The sequence below is a fragment of the Sinocyclocheilus rhinocerous genome, unplaced genomic scaffold (genome assembly GCF_001515625.1).
Source record: "Sinocyclocheilus rhinocerous isolate Xijiao unplaced genomic scaffold, SAMN03320098_v1.1 scaffold753, whole genome shotgun sequence".
Taxonomy (NCBI): Eukaryota; Metazoa; Chordata; class Actinopteri; order Cypriniformes; family Cyprinidae; genus Sinocyclocheilus; species Sinocyclocheilus rhinocerous.
The window spans coordinates 792,476-815,367 of NW_015655991.1; the positions used below are offsets into that span (position 1 = coordinate 792,476).

Consider the following 22,892-nt stretch of genomic DNA (forward strand, 5'->3'; position numbering starts at 1 on the left):
ATTTGCATTTACATTTATGCATTTAGCAGACACCTTTATCCAAAGTGACAATATTCATAATGCCAGGTTTATGAGACAACTAGATTAGGAAGAGAAGAGGTCAAATGCAGAGAAGAAACAGAAGAAATAGAAAATAATGTATTATAAATATTATTTTAATTTATAAAACAAACTCATTAGATGCATTACATCTATCCACTAGAACATAGGTTTTTAATCTTTTAGATGCCACGGACCCATCTTAAAATTTTAAAGGCAACTATATATTTTTCTTATATAAAACCCAGTTTATACAGTGAAAAAGTTAATATTATGTGAAAAATATTATTTGGAAAATATTTAGTTTCTATTATGGTACATTATTTAGGTTTCCTACTTACTATAGCACTGTACTATTAAATTTAATTTTTAATTTTATTTTGGTTGTTTTTTAACATTTATTTTAATGATGATTTAATTTTAAGCACTAAATCTTATTTTTATTTTAAATATTTATTATTTACTTTATTATTATATTTATTATTATTTACATTTTTCCATGGGCTCCCTAGCACTTCCTTGCCCCCTGGGAGTCCCCAGACCCCAAAAGATATATTCCTGACATATTAATAATAACAGAATACAATTTTATGGGTGCCATGAAGTTTTATGTCACAGCTATCACCATTACACATATTAGTGTGGCTGGCTGGAACGTTGCACTGACCAATCAGAAGCCAGAATCTGTTTTCACATTTAACACAAGACCATTCAGAGGTACCTTTATCATCAAGAAGAATATTCTCAGGCTTTATGTCACGATGTGTAATCCCAACACTGTGAAGATATTCCTGTAAGTGAGAGAGATCTAGTTTTACAACAAAGGCAGCTATGGATTGTAAACTGCTCACGAACACACCAGAGTCAAAGAAAAATAGTCACAAAACTGACACTTACCACACCAGCTATTAGCTGCTGAAAAAACCTGTGCGCCTCCTTTTCTGGCATCCCAACGTCTGGCTCTGTCAGAAATACAGAATCTTCAATATTTGCTCATCGTAAACATTCAGACTCCTCAGATCTACATTGTACTGGACAAACCCAGTTAATATGTCCTAATCTATGTTTAGCTCACCGATTCTGTCAAAGAGCTCTCCTCCGCTACAGTACTCCAGGAAGATGTACTGTGTCGTCCCCTCACTCCTGTGCCCAAAGAAACGTACGATATTTGGGTGTGAAAGCATCTTGCATATACAAACCTCCTTCTTCACATTCTCTACACAATCCTTGGCTTTTGCCATGTCCACAACTTTCACCGCCACGGCCTCTTCTGTCTTCTTGTTGACCAGCAGTCGCACCCTACAATAATTTGAAGTAGATTAATACATTTTAAGACGAATCAGTTTGAGACTGATAAAAAGGACACTGGTCACTTACTCTCCATACGCCCCCTCTCCAAGGGTCTGCACCACATCCCAGTCTTTAACAAAAGGCACAGCCATGATCTGACCTGTGGGCACAAGTCAGAACATCCTTGCAAACTAGTAGCAATAAGCACTATTTGTAAAAAGAGCATAAAAAGCTAAAAAAAAAAAAAAAAAAGACTAGAACACTTACACTATATATATTAGTTTTGAGTAAATAAACATAATGACACACATGCCAAATAAGACTAGGTACGCAATACAGTGAAACGTCAAATCCCATAACCTTGGGCTGTCCGATGTCAATTTCGTTTAATTTGTCAAATAAACATACCTTAGGAGTCACCTATATCAGTGTTGAAGCTGTCCCATCTGATGCAGGTTGTTTATTTATTCTGTTGGTATATTTACACACACCCGTTATGAATGTCTAGACAGGAGTATCCGTGATAATACAAGCGAGTCCGTCTAAACTTTGGCGCGTTCTGGAGACATGACATCACCGGAAGCGCTCGGAGAGAGACTTTTTAAAATAAAAGCTTACATTAGCAGCAACTTTAAAAATGAGGGGAAATGTTTCATATTAACTGGAGTATTTTATGGTACTTTCGTGTTTGTTTCGTTCGAATTGTATTGTAAAACTGTCAGTAACTAAGACCATCAGACCATTAAAAAATAAAATATCATTGAAGATATATAAACTAAATAAAGTGAGTTAGATATGTTATTTTATGTGTATTATAGTTTTTAAAGAATATTGGTTAGGAGTACATGTGTAAATGTTTGATTGCCTGGGTTTTAATTTTTTTAATTTTTTAATTTTCGTACAAGAAATAAAAAGTCATATTAAATTTGAGGGCTTTTATTTTGGTATAGTTTCCAACACTTGAAAACTATACAAAATAAAAGCTCTCCTGTCACGGTGATCACGTCAAATAAATTCACATTCATAATATTAAGGCACTTTTTGTGATACGACATTTAATTTTAGCATTTAAATGTATTGTAAAGCATAATTACAAGTTGTCATAATCACCATCGTTATTATCACATAACAGGAGCTGAAAGTAGACTGATGTCGCATGTCGTTGTTATGGCAACATCAGTTCCCTAAACACAACTATAACGTTACAGATGAAGGTTTATTTCTAAAGGTTATTACTAAAGCTAGCTAGACTCCAAGAAAGTGATATATATATATATAAAACAATGTTGACAGCCCACCGAAGCAGGACACGATGTCGGGAAGTAACTGGACCTGGACATTCAGTGGCATTGGTGATTTATTATTATCATAGACTTAACGTTACATGAAAAGTTTTATCTTTCTTCCCAACTTACTGTAAACTTTGTCTTTCAAACTTTTCAATCAAGATTCCTGTTAATCACTTTCATAATATTTATAGTTACGTTAATGAAAGATAATGTAAATGTAAAATGATGTAAGTGTTAATGTAGATATTTAATGTACATGCATATTATTTAAGTTTTTTTGTTTGTGTTATTATTCAACTTAAATATGTGCATTTCAGAGAGCAAAACATCCTTTATCCAAAGACATAGACGACCTCTTTCTGAGGAGGAGGAAACAGGAGGCAATACAGAATGAAGTGCTGGAGTTTACCAAGGATCAAAGCTCCTGTGATGTGAGAATGCGATGGGAAAGGAACACACAGCGCCAGATGGTATCGGCCACTATTAGCAGACGTCTACAGGAAGCAAGAGAGCAGTACCAGATGGACATTGATGAAAGGAGGGAAAGGTTTGAATGGAATAGCCTCAATTATTTATTTGATCAATTATTTAGAAATCGTCTCATTGTATAGTGTAATGACTTTGGTTCTTTTTTACAGGCTTCGTGAGCTGCTAGAGTCAGAGGAGGGGGAGATCTTCAGGGAGATGGAGGCAAAAAAGGAGACAGTGTTGGAGAGGCAAGCTAAGATGGTTGAAAGAGCCAAGACTCTACGAGAGAGAAGAGAGAGCGAGAGACAAAGACTTGCTGCTGAGAAACTCGATCAGCTCTTCAGGTAGAACGCCGTATCATTAGTGGTTGGACAAACTTGAACTTTGATTCAGACTACAAGATGTTCCATCTTCCTGTGTTTTAGAGAGCAATGTGAGGAGCTGCGTGCCGTGGAGATGATGCGCAGACAGGATGAGGTCTGCACTGAGCGTGCAGCTCAGATCCATACTAAGGAGGAAGTGCAACAGATGCAACAAGAAGAAGACAGACTGTTCTCCCAGATGTGGGAGAGCGACAGGCTGGCCAAAGAGGAGCGTCATAACCACGAGGTTCAACGTCAGAGAGAGAACAACCTCCAGCAGAAGGCATTCCTGCAGGCACAGATGGAAACGACTGAGCAGCAGAGAATACAGGCAAAGCAACTGAAGCAAGAGGAGGCCCAGTTACTGGTACTGAGCATATAATAGGATGAATCAATCAAACCAAGCCACAGTTATTATAGGGATGCACAATATGTCTGTACCAATATTAGAGATTTTTTAATTGATTCATAATCTGTCGATATTGGTTATTTAATCAGGCATGCTCATTTTCCCTATCTTTAAATTTAGATCACCTTAATGGTCTCTTCAAATTTCTTTAAATGAATGTGTTCTTCTGTAGTTGATGAGTTTGTTTAGTTTTGTATTGTGTTATTAATTCACAAAAATTTATATTAGAACTAATATTTTTTTTAATAATGTAAATATAATAGTATAAAATGCATACTTTTGTTATTAAAAAGATATTACATTATATATATATATTGCAACTTATATTTTTAAATTCTCTCTCTCTCTCTCTATATATATATAATGGCATTTAATATACACTTATTATATTATTACATCTAAATAAATAAAAATAAAATATAAATATCAGAACTGATATTTTTGAATAATCTAAATGTATTTACATAGTATTAATTATACAATTATATTATTAAAAATAATATTTAAAAACTAAATAATAAAAAAATATGTCACTTATAAATATAATCTTTAGCAAATCTCAAAATTAATTTAAATTTTACAAACCGATCATGGTAACACTTTATTTTAAGGTGTCCTTGTTACACATGTTACATATACTTACTATTATAATCACAATTAATTATGCATAATTACATGCAAGTAACCCTAAACCAAACCCAAATCCTAACTCTAACCATATAGTAAGTACATGTAGTTAATTAATATTACTCAGTACTTATATGTATAATTACACTGTAACAAGGACACCTTAAAATAAAGTGTCACCCCGAACATTATAATGCCTTGATGCATTAAAAAATACAATAAAACTTTGAAGCTTTGGCACTGACTCTCGTGAACGTTGTGCTCCTTAGAGAGAGCACAGGGAGATGCTTCGCCTGGAGGCAGAGAGAGAACACAGACAGAAGCTTCAAGACCAGGAGAAACGACGTAAACAACTGGACCTTTCGCTTCGGCTGAAGATGAAGCGCCTGGCACGAGATCGGCAGGAAGAGCTGGCTCTGGATATGAGCATCCTGGAGCAACTAATGACTGAAGAGCGAGATGAAAAGCAAGATGAGGTCCTCAAAAAGGTTAGATTTCAGCCCACACTGTGGCCATTTTTGACCATCAATGTAAATTCTCTCATTATTCATAAAATGTTCTTACTAAACAGCTGGAGCGTCAAGAGGAGCAGCGCAGGTACCGGGAGTATCTGGCAGAGCAGTTGGAAGAGCAGAAACGGCAAGAAGCTGAGACGGAGCAACTGTTTGAATCAGAGCTGCAGCAGGCCTGGGCCCGCAGGGAGGCACAGTGGCGTCAGGAAAAGGCAGCGAGGGACCGACTCATGAAGGATGTCATGGACACTCGCCGATTGCAGATCCAAGAGAAGTGTAAGGAAATTGCTTTAAGATCAGCCATTTTCACACATACACGCACACGCGCACACACACACACACACACACACACACACACACATATATATATATAAAGAAATTAATACTTTTTTTAGCTAGGACACATTAAATTGATTGGAAGTTACAATAAATAAATTTATGATGTTACAAAACATATTTTTCAAATAAATGAGGTTCTTTTCAATTTTCTATTCATCAAAGATTTCTGAAAAAATGTATCATGGTTTCCACAAAATATCAAGCAGCACAGCTGTTTTCAACATTGATAATAACAATAATTGTTTTTGAGAACCATGTCAGTATATTTTAAAATGAACAAAAAAAAGTTTGTAAAATAATAATAGATATTTTATTACACACAATAACATAGTTATCACATTTAATAATTTTTAGTTTTTAATGCATTTTTGATCATGCTGCCTTGGTGAGCAAAAGAATCTGCAAAAACATTTTTAAAAAATCTTACTGACCCCAGACTTTGCAGGGTAGCACGGTGTATGTATATATATATATATATATATATATATATATATAATATTTATTATGAAGGTGCTATTTTTCTCTTCAGTGAATGAGAATATGCAGAAACAGGCTGAGCCTTTCAAAGAGAGAGAGGAGCTTGACCGAATCCTTCAAGAGAACAAATTGCTGGATGAAGAAGAAAAGAATCGGTAGGTTTTTGTCAAAGTTGTTCAACTTAATCATACTTATACCAACCAAAACATACAAAAATAATTTCACTAATTTCTAGTTTAAGGGAGGCCACTCAGGAATATCAGGCTGATTTATTGGCTCAGATGCTGTACCGCCAACGCATTCGTGAAGCAGAACAAGCTGAGAAAGAATACGAGTTCCAGAAGGGTCTGATGTACCAGGAGCAGTACAATAAGAAGATTCAGGACATCCTTTCAAGGCCAATATCCAGCACCACAGCAGTTCATCCCTTCAGGAGACGAGAGCGCTCCAACTTTGGTGCACAGTTGGCATAAATCCATCCAGTTCTATTCACAACATAAGTAACATTCATTAGTATGAAATATTCTAAAAATATTAGTATGAAAATACATTAAAAAAATTAAAATAAGGAACTTTCAGTGAACTTACATGCTTAAATATCTTGCTCATTTCTGAATAACTATATGTTGTATGTTTTACACATTTGTGTGTTCTGTGATCAGATTCATTATCTATGTACTGAAGTTTGTATTCAGACAAGTCTGACTGGATTAACTTGTTTTGAGGTAGATATTTGCATGTTTAAAAGTTAATTATTTAAAGAAAGCCAATCATTTCAATGAATAGACTGTGAATAGTGTCTTCTTTTTGCAAATCACTCAGACTTACTTATACACCGCATCTAACACCAACCATCTCATTAAAAACAATGGAAAGCTGTCCAGGGTTGCTATGAAACATGTACAGTACATAATACCAGGAGAGGTCAAAAGGTTAAGGTTTAAAAATGACAGTTAACATGCAGAATATTTCCATAATGATTTAGCAACAGGGTTTTAGACCAGTAAGCTGCTGGGTTAAATGATTAGAGGGTGAATGAGTCGGTGGGTAACTTTTGACGCTGCAAATACCACGACAGCTTGTGTATGGTGAAGAAGTTAGTCAACACCCAATACCTTACTTAGGAGTGGTAGGGGTGTGGAGCAATTGGTCTATGTCATTTTTGTCTTTTTTTTTCTCACCTGGCTGTTCAGACAGGTTTAACTTTTACCCAAGCCAGTTTGGAACTACAAAATTCGGCAAAGTATGCTATACAATCTTTTTAAGCTTGACATGAGGAATATACAACATCTGAATAATTCAGAGCTCTGATGATCATTGTGTCTGTGGATATTGGCACAATTTTTTGGAGAAAATGCGTGAACATGAACTGTATGCCAAGGTAGGTCAGGTATTGCTACTCTTTCATTCTAGATTTCCTCATCACATTAATTACAGTATGTGGTCCACTGAGATTTACAGGTTACAGCTTTATAAATAAATTAAAATATACAATCTAAACCAGGCTAACCGTAGCTAAACACATTTATGCATCTTTTTATGTCATTTTTAATGTCCTCATTCTGAATTTATGTTTCATCCTGTAGTTTAAACATGGCTTGTGTTCACTCTGCACCTTGCAGATAAGAGTAGAGAGGCTGCTGTGTTGCTCAGCTTTGTGTCTTTGATTAATGATGCAGACACTGAGCACACACAATGCACACTATCTGATTATTCTAGGCAGCTTCTGCTCTCAAATATTTCTGAGAAACACAAGAAAAGTACATGTATATATAGAATCTTGTGATAAACTTCACATTGTATGATCACAATGAAATGGGCCCATGCAGTCAACTTCGACAAAGCTGTGTCGTCCTGGTGCTATGATGTGTTTCTATGTATTTAATAGCTTATACTGTCTGTGTACTAATAGTAGACTATTTTAGTGCTAAGTGTTTCAATGTCTAGCTGGAGACATTGAAGCAAAAGCTGTATTTCATGGAGTAATCATTTATTTAGACTAAAATGCTCTCAGATGACTGATAAAACCGCACTGAATACATATGGGTCAATTATGTGAATTTTTTTTTTTTTTGTCTGGATCTAGTAAGTCTTTAAAAATTTTAAATAAATAGATAAATAAGAATGCAGTTCATTAAAATTGACTTGAATACACATTTTCTAGTATAAACATATTTTAAATTTCTGATTTAAAAAATACTTTAGAATTTAACTTTTTATATTTTTTGTTTGGTCTAAAGGCAAATATGAGTGGTATAGCTGCCCAGAGAAAGGAAAACAGTCTCTAAAAAAAATAATTATTGGAAAAAGTTGATGTTATTATTATTATTTTTTTTTAAATAAGCAGCAGCTATTTTGCATTTAAATTTACATTTAGTCAATTAGCACATGCTTTTATCCAAAGTGACTTACAAATGAGGAACAACACAAACAATTTATCATAAGACCCAAATTCAGCTCAGTGTAAGCTATAGTGGCACACAAGCTTGAGCATAAGTGCAATACAGAAAAGAAAAAAACAAAGGGTCTTATATTATATATAACATATATATATATTGGATTTATTATAGGAAGTGCATTGTTTATGGTTTTGGTTTGTTTTAAAATATTAATAAGAAAGCCATTTTGTTGTCATGTGACAAGAGAGGACCCCTTTAGACCCTCATCACTTATTGCAATAAGTTTTTAGATTTTTAAAAGTGTTTTTTTTTTTCTTTTTAAATTCTTTTTATTTAGCCAGGACGTTCTCATTTCTGTCAGCATGTGATTTTTCGTGCAGTTCTGTAATTGGCCAGATGGTGTCGCTGTAGACACACTGAATTGTGCCATTGATCCATGAGCCTCTGCCGCTGCGGTCATGTCAGTCAGCATCATAGAGTCTATGAAGAAGGGAAGAAGGGAGGGCAGGAACTCCTGCATTTTGACATTTACACACTTTTCTCACATTTAACCAGTACCTTTAAGTCGTTACCTGAACTCAGCGATTAGTCGTGGCCATCGCTTATTTTAACTTGATTTTTATGTGGAGGAGGAGATGAAAGGGGCTTGTCCAACTCAACTTCAATTATGGGAACAGACACCTGCCGCGATCAGGCGCGGCTAACGCGCTAACATTAGCCGTCAGAGGGAGTTCAAAAGTACAAACCAGCATACCAGGACGACATGGAGTGGTGACAGCACACAGAAAACCTGGATTATAAAACTTGTTGGGAATATCATTGTATTCAAACGGAGATATTTTAACCTTACGTGTGCTGATGTAACCAGTTTTGGTGGGAGTTGCTGTATTTGGGATCATGTCTGTGACTGAACTCTACTCTAAGGTGAGTTGTTTGAATTAGTTTTATTTCACCATTAAATAGATAAATAAATAGTTAATCATATGTGACAGGTGGACAGTAATATGCCATTTATTTTCTGTGTGAGATCGTAAACGACGCGAAACGCCTTCGCCAATCTTAAATCTTCGTTCAATGTAGCATGACTAACTTAAAATAATTTAATTAATCTCAAAACATCATAAAACCTCACAAAAGGTAATATTCAACTATGTGACGCCCTGCGGTTCTGCTTAACTGCCTCTAACTTCCTATAAAACACAGGGAAGTATCGCGGACAGGTGTGTTTGTTAGTTTCGGTCTGTAGGTAGTTTCGGTGTTCGCGGTGTTCGAAAACCGATTGAGCTCCCTATCTAGACAGCATCTTTGAGCGCGTTCAGATGCGTCTTTGTTGTCAAACAATGCCTTCTATGCAGGCAGCTCACTAAGTTACGAGATACAGCCAGTGTTTATGACGAGCTCTTCCTCTTTTGAGGACTTTAGTGACTCTGATAGTTCAAATTCCTCTAAATATGCTGCAATAGGAAAGACGTTTGTTTACGTTTTAGGTGTATCTGTCAAAACCAGCATACGCAATAAACAATAATTTCAGTTTATTGGGTATTAATTTCCTGTAAATTTGGCAACATTTGTTGGGAGAAGTTGTTGCATTGAATTCCTCATTTGATATTTAAATCTGTAATTTTTTGTGCTTGTTTGGATCGTTAATATGACCATTGAAGATTTATTTTCAGGGCTCCCATACTTAGGGAATTTTATTATGAAAAATGAACAATTTAATCTGTGCCTGCCTGTAAATATTTCATTAGATAGTAATAGGTACAAACGACTGGAAGAAGTCATAGAAATTCAGCACTTATGCCTTGTAATCCCACAAATATGAACTGACATTTGTTTTTGTATTATTTTATTTTGACCTCTGGAGATATTTCACAGAGGGAAAGTAGGTTAGGAAAGACCTTTGTATAGCCTAATATTTTATGGTCACATACTAATGCTGCAGGTGACTCAGTGTTTCCAAGTTGTTTGGGCTTGTATGCAAAATTAATATATTTTTTTTCCCTCTAGTCTTCAGCCTTGGACAGACTGTTCAGTTCAGCCTGATTCTCATAGTGTCACCATAAGGGTGGATTCATATTACACCAGTTCAGTCCCGTATTTTGGCCTCTGTGCTCTGGTATTGTTCGGATATTTTGCCCTAAAAGTATTCTACAGCTTTCAGGTTGTATTATTAGCTTGTGTGCTGTTACCGTAGCGATCATAAAAGACCAAACCAGTGATATCATCATAACCACCCTGCCCATGTGTGTCATCGATTACACTGAGAACAAATAGTATTGAATGGCTGGTCAGCCATTGGAATGGACTGGATTTTTCTTTAAACACCCAAAAGCCATCTGTGACAACCCCCTCTTTCTCATCTCCTAATTAAACTTCCTAATCTGCTTTTTGATAATCTTTATGGAAGACCAGGGAACAAATTTACCATCCGTTTTTATTTTTCCTAAATGAACTTGCTATTTTTAAAGAGGCTGTTTATCTTATATTATATCTAAGAACACATAACACCTTAGGGGGTCTCATTTAAAGACCTCATTAAAAGAAGTAGAAAAGTAGATCCCTTCGATGCGTCCCACCTAAACATACATTAAAAAATCTTAACACATTTTGAATGACAAATAATTTTAGAAATAGTATTAAATCACATTGTGTTGTTTGATGCTGCCTGCTGTGAGTGTGTGTAAGCTACCATGTAGCATGTTGTTGGAGCTTTGTGTCTTTCTTTGGTTATTGGTCTCAGAAAGAGGATTAGTTTGGGGCACAATGCACCCCTGCTGAAGTTTCTACCCCCCTCCTTAGGTGGGAGGTTTGTTGAATTGACCCCAACACAACCTAGATTTGTTGGGATGCACAAAAAGAGTCATTAGGCCCAAGTAGACTCACTTGTGAGCAGTCTTTCCTTCTGTTGTGCTGTTTAAACAAAAACACCCCTTTCTATTTTTGTTCTCTGCTCTTTTTTGTAATTTATGGTCTTCTGTTTCCGTTACTGCATCTCCTTGATTAAACTGTATGTTACATCACTGTTGAGGTCTCTCAGTGCCTCTGAGCAGGTAAACAAGTCGTGTGCCGATCCAGGGGGAGTATTGGGCTGGATATGCGATCACACTCCATTCACTTATGGTTTGGCTAATGCCACTGCTAAAGTAACTGATGCAGAAACAAGAGTCTCTGTGAGGGCTGGGGAGAGAAATCTGAGAGAAGCACTAAAGAGCTTTTATTGTAATGTTCATGCACCTTTTTGTGTTTAAAAAAAAAAGTGCCTTTTTGAGTCCCAGCATTGTGTAATTTGAATTGCGGCAGGTTTAAAAATGGCTTATGACCATTTCTGGTTTTAACATACCTGGCTTCATCAGCACAGTTCAAAGTTATACGATTAACCCAGTGATTATGAGTGTAGTAGGCTACATAGAAGTCTAGGTGATATTGGTTAAATATTGAGGGTTTTGAAAACATTTCATATATTACGATATTTATACAGTTTTTTAGTATTTTTTTATAGGTTTAATTATTTTTTGATTAAACTATTATTTTAACCAAAAAGATGTTTGTTGCAAATTAGAATAAATATTTCAAAACAAAAATAAAAATAAAAATCAAGGTAAAAATAATCAAGGCATGTTATTCACTAAACGAACACAAGAAGAATATTAAATCATTTTATTTAAATGCATATTTATAATAGGGCTGGACAATAGTTCAATATCAATATATATTGCGATATAATTTTTTTCAATAACGGTGATATGATTTTTAAACACATTTCCGATATTTCGATATACATTACCAGTGTTTCCCATACATTGATTTACCGTATTGACCCGAATATAAGACGATGTTTTTTTGTTGGAAATACATCTGAAAAAACGCGGTCGTCTTATATTCAGGGTCTAGACTTTGGCATGTCAATAATACACCCACAACACTAGGTGGCGCCAAATACGCATAAAACGAGTGTGCCATGAAATACGTAATGTAATGCGTGTTGTAAAGATCGTGAGTAAAAACAAAATAAAGCCTTACAGCTGCATGAGTCGTGACTGTCACATTAGCCTGATGGGACCAAACTCCCTTTGTGATTTTAAAACGTAAGACAGTACCCAGATTTGAAGACTACAGTAAGATTTAACTTCTACTGTTAATAAGATTTTGGTAGGCTACTATTAGATGGATAGCCTAAATGTCCTAATTCAGATGGGCTACCTGTTTTTTTTTTTTTTTTATGGTATATCAAAAAGTGTATATTTTTTAAATGTGATTGTTGGTACATTTTACCAGTTTTTACCATACTTTCAAAACAAAAATTAAAATAGAAAAAATATGCAATATGAAAATAATTGAAGACAAAATGTGTTTTACTGAGAAAAAACAAGATTTGGTTTTTAAAAAGACTTTTTCCAAAAGGTACATCTGGAAAAAGGGGGGTCGTCTTATAATCAGGGTCGTCTTATATTCGGGCCAATACGGTATTTGTGGTGTTTGATTTCATTGAATAAACATGAGCACTGCACATTTCAAAATCATAACAGGACGCGGGTGTTTTATATGAATGTATCTCTGAAGGGAACCGACTGTCTTCAGACCAGTGCTGTCCCGCAAACGCGAGGTCTGACTTTCCCAGAGAAGTGTCTCTCGGCGTCTGTTCTGTGCAGTGAGCGGCAGAGAAGCAGCGCATTCAGTTGTAGAAAATATGGTTAACACCCGATCATGCATGAAAAAAAAATACCGTCATGTACCGTGAAACCGGTATAATTTTGAAGATTACCGTGATATAAATTTTTGGTCATACCGCCCAGCACTATTTATAATGTTACAAACAATTTCTATTTCAGATAAATAGTGTTCATATCGATATCGGAATTATATCGTATCGACCAAAATTAAGAAATATATTGTGATATAAATTTTGGACATATTGTTCAGCCCTAATTTATAACAATATATAGTAAACAGTGTTTTTTATAATAAATATAAATGTGAATATTATTAATAATAATGTTAGTTATATTCATTTTGTTGTCAAATTATAAAAATTGTATAACAAAATTGTAAAAAAAAAAAAAAAAAAAAAAAGTATTGAACTGATTAAGATGCCATATAATATGGTAGCTTGTCTAACCGGCTTCATTTGAGCCCGGTCCAGTCCAGGGTGACTTGCATTGCATTCAAGGTACACATATTATCGGTTCTTGCTTTCCCTGGGATTCAAGCTCATGACCTTGGTGTTGCTAGTGCCGTGCTCTACTGTTTGAGCTACAGCAAAGCATTGCAATATAGACATGTACAGAATTGGGAAAAGGGGTGCAATGAAACCTTTATTTGGTGCACCTGCTCTCCTCCTGTTACTTTTCATTGATTTAACCGGAAGTCTCCCGGGGCAGTTCACTTGTTAACCTCTGCTGCAAAGCCTCACTCCTGATCCATCATTGTCAGGCACTGGTGTCAGATTTCAGAGTGATTCAGACAATCGGCCAGATATTCCTGGACAGTGGACAAAGATCACAGGTTGAAAAGAAAAAAGTGTGACGCGTCCACCAGGAAACACCTGATCTGTCCCTGTAGGGCTTTTGTGAGTGTGCTGCAGTGATCAGGGTGTGGCTGGCAAAGATACAGAGCTAACCCTTTACCCTGTAGCCTAAGGGGAAAGTCTAGTGAATCCAGTGAAACCTGACAATTCCTGACATTGATCATTCCCTAGCAGAAATATACTAGGAATGTAAGAAGAGTTTTATTTATTTGTAATAGTTACTATTATTTATAAATGTAAATAAAGGTTTTAGATTGTTAGCTTTCTATTCAAGCAGTCTTTGAAGTCAACATGAATTCACAAATGGACCATTTCTTATTGCAAAAATTTATCTGTGCATTATATTTGAAATAAAAAAAATTGTCGTCTTATTTTTTTTTTCAAAATGTAATTTCTAATTATTTCATGTAATTTCTTTTTTTAACATTAAAACATTCAGCAATAAGATTTGAGGTCAGAAAGTTATGCTCACCAAGGCTGCAATTACAGTATTTGATCAAAAATACAGTAAAAGCAGTAATATTGTGAAATATTACAATTAAGTTTTTTCTAGTTTAATATCTTTTCGAGTGTAATTTTTTTTTGTGAATTTTCAGCAGCCATTTACCCAAGTCTTCAGTTTCACATAATCCTTCAGAAATCATTATAATATGCTGATTTGATGCTCAAGAAACATTTCTTATTGTTATTAGAGTGTTGAAAACTTCCTCTGCTCTTTTTTTTTTTTTTTACATTTGTTTTTCAGGATTCTTCGATAAATAGAAAGTTCAAAAGAACAGCATTTATTTGAAATGAAAATATATTTTGTAACATTATACGTCTCTACTGTAAATATCCTGTTTTACTATGAAATACACACCATTATGAAGTAGGTTGCAAATGATGTTTCATGTTGAATTTAAAGTTGAACTTTTTTTTTTTTTTGGCCACTGGTGCAATAAGTTGTTTCCAAACACTACTGTTCTTTCTGACAAACTGGTAGCTCTGAATAGAAAATGTGCATTGAATATTTGAGGACAAGTAGATTCCTTAACCACAATTTTCAGGCCCAGTTTTAAGGTGCGTTTTCTGTTATCATTATGGTTTTTGATTTCTCTTTTTGACCAAAATAAAATTATTAGAGCTGCCGCAAATGCTCACAGCTCAGTTAAACAGCTGACGTAGATGTTTTGTTATGCAGCTACAAGAAACCATGCAAAACCAGTCGTGCAGGTTTCACCCCAGTTCCTCACCAGCTCCCTTCCACCACAGCTTTTCCACTCTTTATCTGTGGCCTTCATTACAGTGTCCTTCAAGTCCAACAGATCACCACACTGGGAGCTAATGAAACAGAAACCTCACACTTCTTCACAGACAGCTGAATTGTTTGATGCTTATTTGTACTGTATTATTTGTGTCAATATAGCACACACACACATATATAAATGGTGCAGTTTGGCCACTTCTGCAGAGGTGAGTGCTGTGTTACAGTCATTCCTGTATCTTGGTAGCCAGGCTCCCCATTTGTAAATAACCCTGACAAATTTGTAGCTGACATTATACGTCTCTACTGTAAATATCCTGTTTTACTCTGAAATACACACTATTATGAAGTAGGTTGCAAATGATGTTTCATGTTGAATTTAAAGGTGAACATTTTTTTTTTTTGGCCACTGGTGCAATAAGTTGTTTCCAAACACTACTGTTCTTTCTGACAAACTGGTAGCTCTGAATAGAAAATGTGCATTGAATATTTGAGGACAAGTAGATTCCTTAACCACAATTTTCAAGCCCAGTTTTAAGGTGCGTTTTCTGTTATCATTATGGTTTTTGATTTCTCTTTTTGACCAAAATAAAATTATTAGAGCTGCCGCAAATGCTCACAGCTCAGTTAAACAGCTGACGTGGATGTTTTGTTATGCAGCTACAAGAAACCGTGCAAAACCAGTCGTGCAGGTTTCACCCCAGTTCCTCACCAGCTCCCTTCCACCACAGCTTTTCCACTCTTTATCTGTGGCCTTCATTACAGTGTCCTTCAAGTCCAACAGATCACCACACTGGGAGCTAATGAAACAGAAACCTCACACTTCTTCACAGACAGCTGAATTGTTTGATGCTTATTTGTACTGTATTATTTGTGTCAATATAGCACACACACACATATATAAATGGTGCAGTTTGGCCACTTCTGCAGAGGTGAGTGCTGTGTTACAGTCATTCCTGTATCTTGGTAGCCAGGCTCCCCATTTGTAAATAACCCTGACAAATTTGTAGCTGATTGTATCGATTCAGTGTCTCAGCTGTCTGATGAGAAGTTCCATCTCATTATGGTGGCAGGAAATGCATTGGAACATTTAGCAAAGCAGTCAGGTTCACATGATGACAGGATGAGGTGTGGAATGGCATGCATGCTAAATGCTGAAAAGAGAGTTTCTAGTTAATGGTTTCCCTTCTTGACCTTTATTAGAGATTCCGTCACTGCTTCTTCATGCAGTATCAGCTTTTATGGTTCAAAGATCATACCTGTTTCAGCTGATTGATTTTTCCGTTTAAGCTACATCATGCATGCTACTTGAATTTGTTTTCTGAATGTTTGAGAATCCAGAGTTGAGAAATCCAGAATGAGGGTTAACAATAGGGAGATTAAAAGCAAGACAATTGTCTCTGTATTAGACATCCAAAAATGCCACTGCATGAAAGATGATGCAATGTCAATTGTCTCGTCTGCTGATGCTTTCTCGGTTGTTGTTAAGGCTTTGAGATGTGGCATCCAAGGCTGTCTTCCATCAGTCATATCATGTTTTTCTGTCATCATTCAGAACAGGTTTTCCCAAAAGGGGGTTTGCGGGAGAACTGCAGGGGGTTTGTGAGTTTATGAAAAGCTAATAAGCCAGCCCTAAGTCTATGTGTGCTGTGCTGCATGTTTCAGAGTGAAGCACACAGCACATTTGATTTTTATAATCATAATTTACAACCATAATATATTATATATTAAGAAATAATACAACCATAATGCATCTTTATTTTTATAATTGGAGTTAAAACAATAATAATAATAATATTTTGGAAAACATCTCAAAAAGTCAATGGTTTCCAATAGGGATGTCAATTTTCGATCATTTCCATGATCGATCGTCGTTTAAATTAACGATCAATTAATCGATTAATCGTTAACTTTAATGCAGCAAAATGCGTCTATTGCAGCAGCACGCATTCACCGGCATGACAGGATGTGCAAAAGCTACTCAAAAAAAAAAACGCTTTCTCACCCGAATTAAAGGGGTTTTAGTCTGAATAAAATGCTAGTAGCAGGATTGTAAAATGAATAGATATGATCATTTGATAAAATGAAGAGAGCGCGCCGTACGTTTGAGATCATTTTACTTTGTTGACTGTTTCCTATCGTGAACCGCTTCCATCGGCGCTGCTGCAGCAAAACACACTGTTGCTCACATGAAACATTATCATGTGAGTATTATGACCAGTACTTAATTTGATCCTGCTGGATCCTGTTCCGGAAAATGACAGATTTAAAATTTTTGCGTTGCGGTAGGCCTATTTGTTTTTAAAAATGCTACATTTACAGTGCATTAGATCGTGACAGTGCATGCGTGCATACGAGACGGAACGAGCGCGGGTTGGTTAGATGTATTTGGAGCTTATTGCTCACGTCTCATTCGGCACAAATCCAAATGTTTCCATATTCGTAATGTATTTATCTATTTTAATGTACTCTTAAAGTTTAAATCACATTAAAAGCTTAATTTGTAATTATGAGTGAATGATGATGCATTTATATACCGTCACTCAGCCGCTCGCACATGTTTTGCGCATGAGCCCCACGCAGCCCAAAATTAAACGACTTAATCGACCATGATAGCTTTAATCGATTGCATCTCTTACCGACAATTAATCGATCATCGATTAATCGTTGACATCCCTAGTTTCCAATTTTGTTTGGACCCCAGCATACAGAAAGTCATACAGTTTTGGAATGACTTTTGAGTAAATGATTTTATAACTGATTTCAAATGTGAGAAGCCCATAAATCTCCTCTCTTGAGTTTTTCAGAACCCTTTTCCTGATACTCAACCATCTCATACATTCTTTAGAATTCCCGTCACTTCAATGCACTTCCATGTCAGTTTTTCCAGACACAGGAAATAGTTGATAAGCAAGTTGCTCAGTCAATTCAGCATTTCTCTGAGGAACCAGTATTGATTAATCCCTGTGAATAACAGAGTCCTTCATAGAAGCTTATCAGTGTAATAATTATACTTTTAAAATTTGGTCTGATAAGCTTAATTCACCATAGCCATCCACAATAGCTAACTACTTAAAGGTATCTTAACAGAAATGTTAGGATGAAGTGCTCTTGACTGAAGACATCATTAACAATGTGTAGTGTGTAAGAGATGCTCATTGAGCTATTTTATTTGGATGAAACTATTTTGTGTAAGTACTTTTTGTTTCCAAATAAAACATTCCCAATCTGCATACCCTCAACTTGACTTGACAGGTTTGTTGCAGTGCATTGTTGAACATAATGTGTGAAGCATATATGCAAAGTATCTTACGTGGCGGTATGTGATGAAACAGCATTCATGTCAGTAGAAGATCCAGTCTTTTTATGATGTCAATTGTTATGATGTAATAATATGGGCTCAGGCAGCTGTAAAGGGATGATGTAGCCACTACAAGCTGTCAAAACTTTATTCTTATCCCTAATCTTCCATAATCTGTCAATCCTGCATTCTTTACCTTGAACTGAATCTTTCCACGGCAATTTACAGAAACATTATAGTCAGTATTGATTGTACACGGACACTATGGGTGTGTTTTGATGGGGGTTTTCCTTTGTGTCTGAGCACTTTTTAAAATGGGACATGCTCAGCACTGGAGCACAAAGTGATATTAATTAGTGTCAATTTATTATTTGTGTATGAAAGGGGACCAGTGTTTCTCCCCGACCAAAAATAGAGGTAGGACCAAATAGACTCTCTTGTTTCGTTGGGCTTCGCCCCTCCTGAGCCTATAGTGTGGTTCTTTATGTTGTAATTGTATTGGTAATGAGGCATTTGTTCATTCACTATGTTTATAAATATAAAATTAGGCCTCAGTTTATATCATGTGATTGTATCACATATGTGCTGTTTCCAGAAGCACTAAACGTAATTATGAACATAGCCGTATCAACTTCATCATCTGAAATCTCCACAAAAGTATTGATAAAGTCAGTATTTTTAATAGAAATTTTTATTTTGCTGTATATAAACTGTTCCACATTCTGCCCAATATTGTCCCTCAAACATTGTATTTTAAAGTTTAAATCACTAAATTAAAATGATTAAAGATATAAATAAATAAAAAACACACAGACTAAATGTTAACTGGTATTAATGCTTACCAGACTAAATGTTAACTTTTCCTGTGCCTGGCAGATGTTTTCCGTGCACACAGACGCCATTAATCAAATAATCAAAATTATTAGAGATTTGAATTAGTTGTTACAGCCCTAGTTTAGATATGCTTTATTAAATTTTCTGAGTCCTGAACCAGAAATTGGTTTTCTTTAAAGCATCACAAATGTTTAAACAAATATGTTTGTGTCATTACTGTATATTTGAATTATGTTAATTAACCCAAATACCGTGATGCTGATCTGAAAACACTACTGTAATGCTGTGCCCTATAATGGTCTAATGAGCTGTTAAAGGTGATATTTTGTTTACAAGTCTTCACTGTACAGCAAGTACAACACTGTAATTGTTGTTACTTCCTTAACAAAGTAGAAAAACACCCAAGCCTCCCGTCACAATCCTCCGCTAAGGCTGTCATAATAGACTCCCATGTTTTGTCATCAGAATGATTTACAAGCCAAATAAGCGGATGGTCTTGCGCAGCACCATTTGCATGTGGCCTACTCTACTGAAATCTATATTAGGGCAACTGAGAAAAGAATGAGGTCAAAGTATCATATTTTAGTTCATTCATTTTGCTTTCTGTACACACGCCCATCTGTGGGGTTCCTCTACTGTATGTACCTAAAGCTTTCATAAGGATAGCTCACCCAGAAATGAACCGTTTATTCAGTCCTCATTTTGTTCCAAACCTGAATGACATTTAGTAAGTAAAACACAAAACAAGTTTTTTTTGCACAATGTCCAAGCTGCTCTTTTCCATAGAATGAAAGTGAATGTAGACCACAGCTGTCAAAACAAGATTTTCAGTGAATAACACATTTCTGGCTATTTTTCCACACAAAGCTATCAATTTGGTATATAGCACACAACATTTTTTGTACTTATTGGAGCTTGGCAGCCTATAGTCGCTATTCATGTTAGTTGTATTGAAGAAACAGCATTAAATGTCAACAAAACATCAAAAATGTTATATGAGTTTGAATGATGTGAGTGAGAACTTTCATTTTTAGGTGAACTTTCACTTTAAATATGTGAAGTCTGTTAAATCAGGAGAGTTTCCCAAAAGAGTTTACTTTAGCCTGTAGCTCCAGTAATTGTCAGAGGTGATGCAAGTCTTCATGGAATAAGGCACATTTGCTTATCACACCTGTCCCAGATTCCTCGTGCTTACGTAGAGTTCCTGAAATGTTTGAGGTGTGTATGTGTTTTGAATATTCTCCAATGGGTGGGTTTCCAGGGTTTTTCTATTGAATTTTTTTCATATGACAGTTAAAACAGTTCAGTTTTGACCTGTATCAGTAATTACAGATTGCTTGGGTAACAAACCAACAGCAGTTTTAAGTCATTATTCTTTGTGTCCAGCACAAAGGTTTAGTTAAAGGTAGTTTCCAGGCCACAGATCAAGTCCAATAACGCAGCACAATCCTAAACGACAGGACACCCTTTATTATTTAGATCTTGTTTAGTTTTGTAGGGTTTTTATTTTTACAAAGGCCACTAGACACTCACTTTAGCACCAAAGTGCTAAAGTTTGATAAGATTAAAAAACATATTTCAGAGTATTTATGCAACTGTTGTGTAGGGCTGGACGATATGGCCAAAATTTATATCACAATATATTTCTTAATTTCGGTCGATACGATATAATTCCGATATCGACACATAGGGCTGGTTATCGTTCAAAAATTTTCGATACCGATACAGATACCTTGACTTCGATACCGGTTCCTGAACGATACTTTTTTCGATACCAGTATTATGAAATCAATTTTAACAAGATTAAATTATCTAAAATGGTTTTATTTCTCAGCTTGTTGATGTTTATACAAACTCAAAGACTCATCTCCTGAGCCACTGCACAAAGGAACAAAATGTAACCAACACAAATCATATAGTTTATATAGTTTCAATAAAGCTCAAATAGTCTTCAGTTTACACATCTGTTAAGCTACATTTACACTAGTTAGTGTTCGTTTTAAAATGCATAGCTCAGACAGAATCATGATTTCTATTTATTTTCACTGATTTACTGATGAGCATTAGCAGCTTCCAGCGCTGTCTGCCTGTGTTCTCTCTTACATGATCGCTGCTCTGACTCAGAGGTAGGCCTAATAACATATTTAATTTCAGCAACATTACATGGCCAAAACACACATTAGACTGCAATCGGAAGTTATTACAAACACTCGATGGTGGTTTAAAGTCAGTTTTGAGTAAAAGCGGAATATAAATCTTATTTATTGTCTTATGTAGCATGATGCTACAGTTTGCATGAATGGCCACATAACACGCGCTTTCGGTCATGTAGTATGAACGGACATCTGCATATGATCGGAACTCCATGCAGCTCCTGCGCTACTCTCCATTGGAAATGAATGACTGAATGACCGGTCTGTCGCTTGGAGATGGTGGAAAGCCGGCTTGAAACGCAGTGGAAACGCCAGTATGACGAGGATCGTTTTCATTTTAAAACATAAACGCACCAGTGTAAATGTAGCCTTACATCTAAGGGGGCTGGGACGCATTCACACTACAGCCTCACGTGTGCGCCACATCTCTGAGTGTAACCGGTGTAAACTAGTAGGTGTGTTCGACTTGACGTGGACCGACTGTGCAGACCGGTCGGTGTATTACAGTACCATGAGAGCTAAGAGAGCAGACTGCTCCGTGCACTTTCGAATCGCTCTCGCAAATGTCAAACACTGATTGATCTGTCGTGTGTTGCAGGCTTATTGGCTCACTGACGCTGATGAGATTAACCCCTTAGGTATCGAAATTTAGTACCGAATGACGAGATGTTTTTCGTTACTTGATGGTATCGAGGCAATTCGGTCTGTGCCTAAAAAGTATCGAACTCGATACCCAGCCCTATCGACACAACAGATGTCTGTGCATACAAACTTATGAAAAATTAATTTGGCAAGTCTAAAGCCGCGTTTCCACTGCAGGAACTTTCCCCAGGAACTAGGGACTTTGGGCCGGTACTCGGTGTGTTTCCACTGCAGGAACCAGGATATAAATAAAGTTCCGGGTAAAAAATTGCCCCTCAGAAAGTCCCTGCTCGTGAGGTAGTACTTTTTCAAAGGTCCGGAACTTTCAGGGGCAGGACTTGAGCGCTGAACATTCTGATTGGTTGAGTTCACACAGCATTGTATTTCAACCACCATTTGCGTTTTGTTTTTGTTTTTATATTAATGTTATTGTGTCATGAAATGTAGTTTTAAAAGTATTTCAGGTGAGAATGTAGTTTAAAACTCAAATCTGCGGTTTATTTATAAAGACAGCGCCTATTTGAAAATGTGCTTCGCCGATTTCGGAGACGGGAGCTCCACGCGATCAGCCGGCGCTCAGTGCTCATGTATCCCGCCGAGAGCAGCCTAATCTTTGGTCTTTATTCTATTAATATGTTAAAATTAAAATGAAAACAGGCAATATGTAGGCCACCTGAACATTTCTGCGGCTATTAATATGTTTAAATGAAAACGAAAAGTGGCAGTGGTGTTAGTGGTGTTTTTTCGTCTTATTGTAAATATATATACAGTGAGGATAAGCGGAGTAGCCAAGGCGAGCTGACTGACGTTATCAAGTACGCTGCTGTTCGCAGAATTACCGGACTTGCGTCGTCCCGTCTCCGACATTTGCTTATATACTTGGTATTGAGAAAAACGCGCAGACCTACGTCACCAAACTATTTGCCTATTCTTCACGGTACTTTAGACTTCGATGGAAACGCAGACAGCAACAGGTCTGGGGGA

At 36.1% G+C, this 22,892-nt stretch overlaps 3 protein-coding genes across 4 annotated transcripts in view; 2 read left to right on the top strand and 1 right to left on the bottom strand.

Annotated features, from left to right (window-relative positions):
- Positions 1-1,890, bottom strand: part of chek1 (checkpoint kinase 1) — a 4,505-nt gene extending 2,615 nt beyond the window's left edge. The window contains exons 1-5 of the mRNA XM_016526299.1: positions 1,738-1,890; positions 1,417-1,489; positions 1,115-1,338; positions 937-1,001; positions 761-830 (exon numbers count right to left, since the gene is read on the bottom strand). Of these exons, the coding sequence (XP_016381785.1) occupies positions 761-830; positions 937-1,001; positions 1,115-1,338; positions 1,417-1,481 (424 nt within the window). The 5' untranslated portion in view covers positions 1,482-1,489; positions 1,738-1,890. The remainder of the gene's footprint in view (positions 1-760; positions 831-936; positions 1,002-1,114; positions 1,339-1,416; positions 1,490-1,737) is intronic.
- A 639-nt stretch (positions 1,891-2,529) lies between these two features.
- Positions 2,530-6,285, top strand: cfap53 (cilia and flagella associated protein 53). The gene is made up of 8 exons (XM_016526300.1): positions 2,530-2,681; positions 2,936-3,165; positions 3,257-3,430; positions 3,512-3,815; positions 4,754-4,972; positions 5,056-5,272; positions 5,865-5,967; positions 6,048-6,285. Exons 1-8 carry the CDS (start codon positions 2,613-2,615, stop codon positions 6,283-6,285), a joined length of 1,554 nt encoding a protein of 517 aa, XP_016381786.1. The 5' UTR covers positions 2,530-2,612.
- A 2,382-nt stretch (positions 6,286-8,667) lies between these two features.
- myo5b (myosin VB) overlaps positions 8,668-22,892 on the top strand; it is a 57,644-nt gene continuing 43,419 nt past the window's right edge. For both annotated transcript variants that reach the window (XM_016526231.1, XM_016526232.1), the window contains exon 1: positions 8,668-9,135. In XM_016526231.1, the coding sequence (XP_016381717.1) occupies positions 9,109-9,135 (27 nt within the window). In that variant the 5' untranslated portion in view covers positions 8,668-9,108. The remainder of the gene's footprint in view (positions 9,136-22,892) is intronic.

What these genes read in the sequence shown, in the direction of transcription:
- cfap53 (XM_016526300.1), top strand. Translation starts at nt 2,613, where the DNA reads ATGTTGACAGCCCACCGAAGCAGGACACGATGTCGGGAAGTAACTGGA. An exon ending in CTGGACATTCAGTGGCATTG is followed by an intron (nt 2,682 to 2,935) that starts GTGATTTATTAT and finishes TGTGCATTTCAG; the next exon opens with AGAGCAAAACATCCTTTATC. An exon ending in AAGATGAGGTCCTCAAAAAG is followed by an intron (nt 4,973 to 5,055) that starts GTTAGATTTCAG and finishes CTTACTAAACAG; the next exon opens with CTGGAGCGTCAAGAGGAGCA.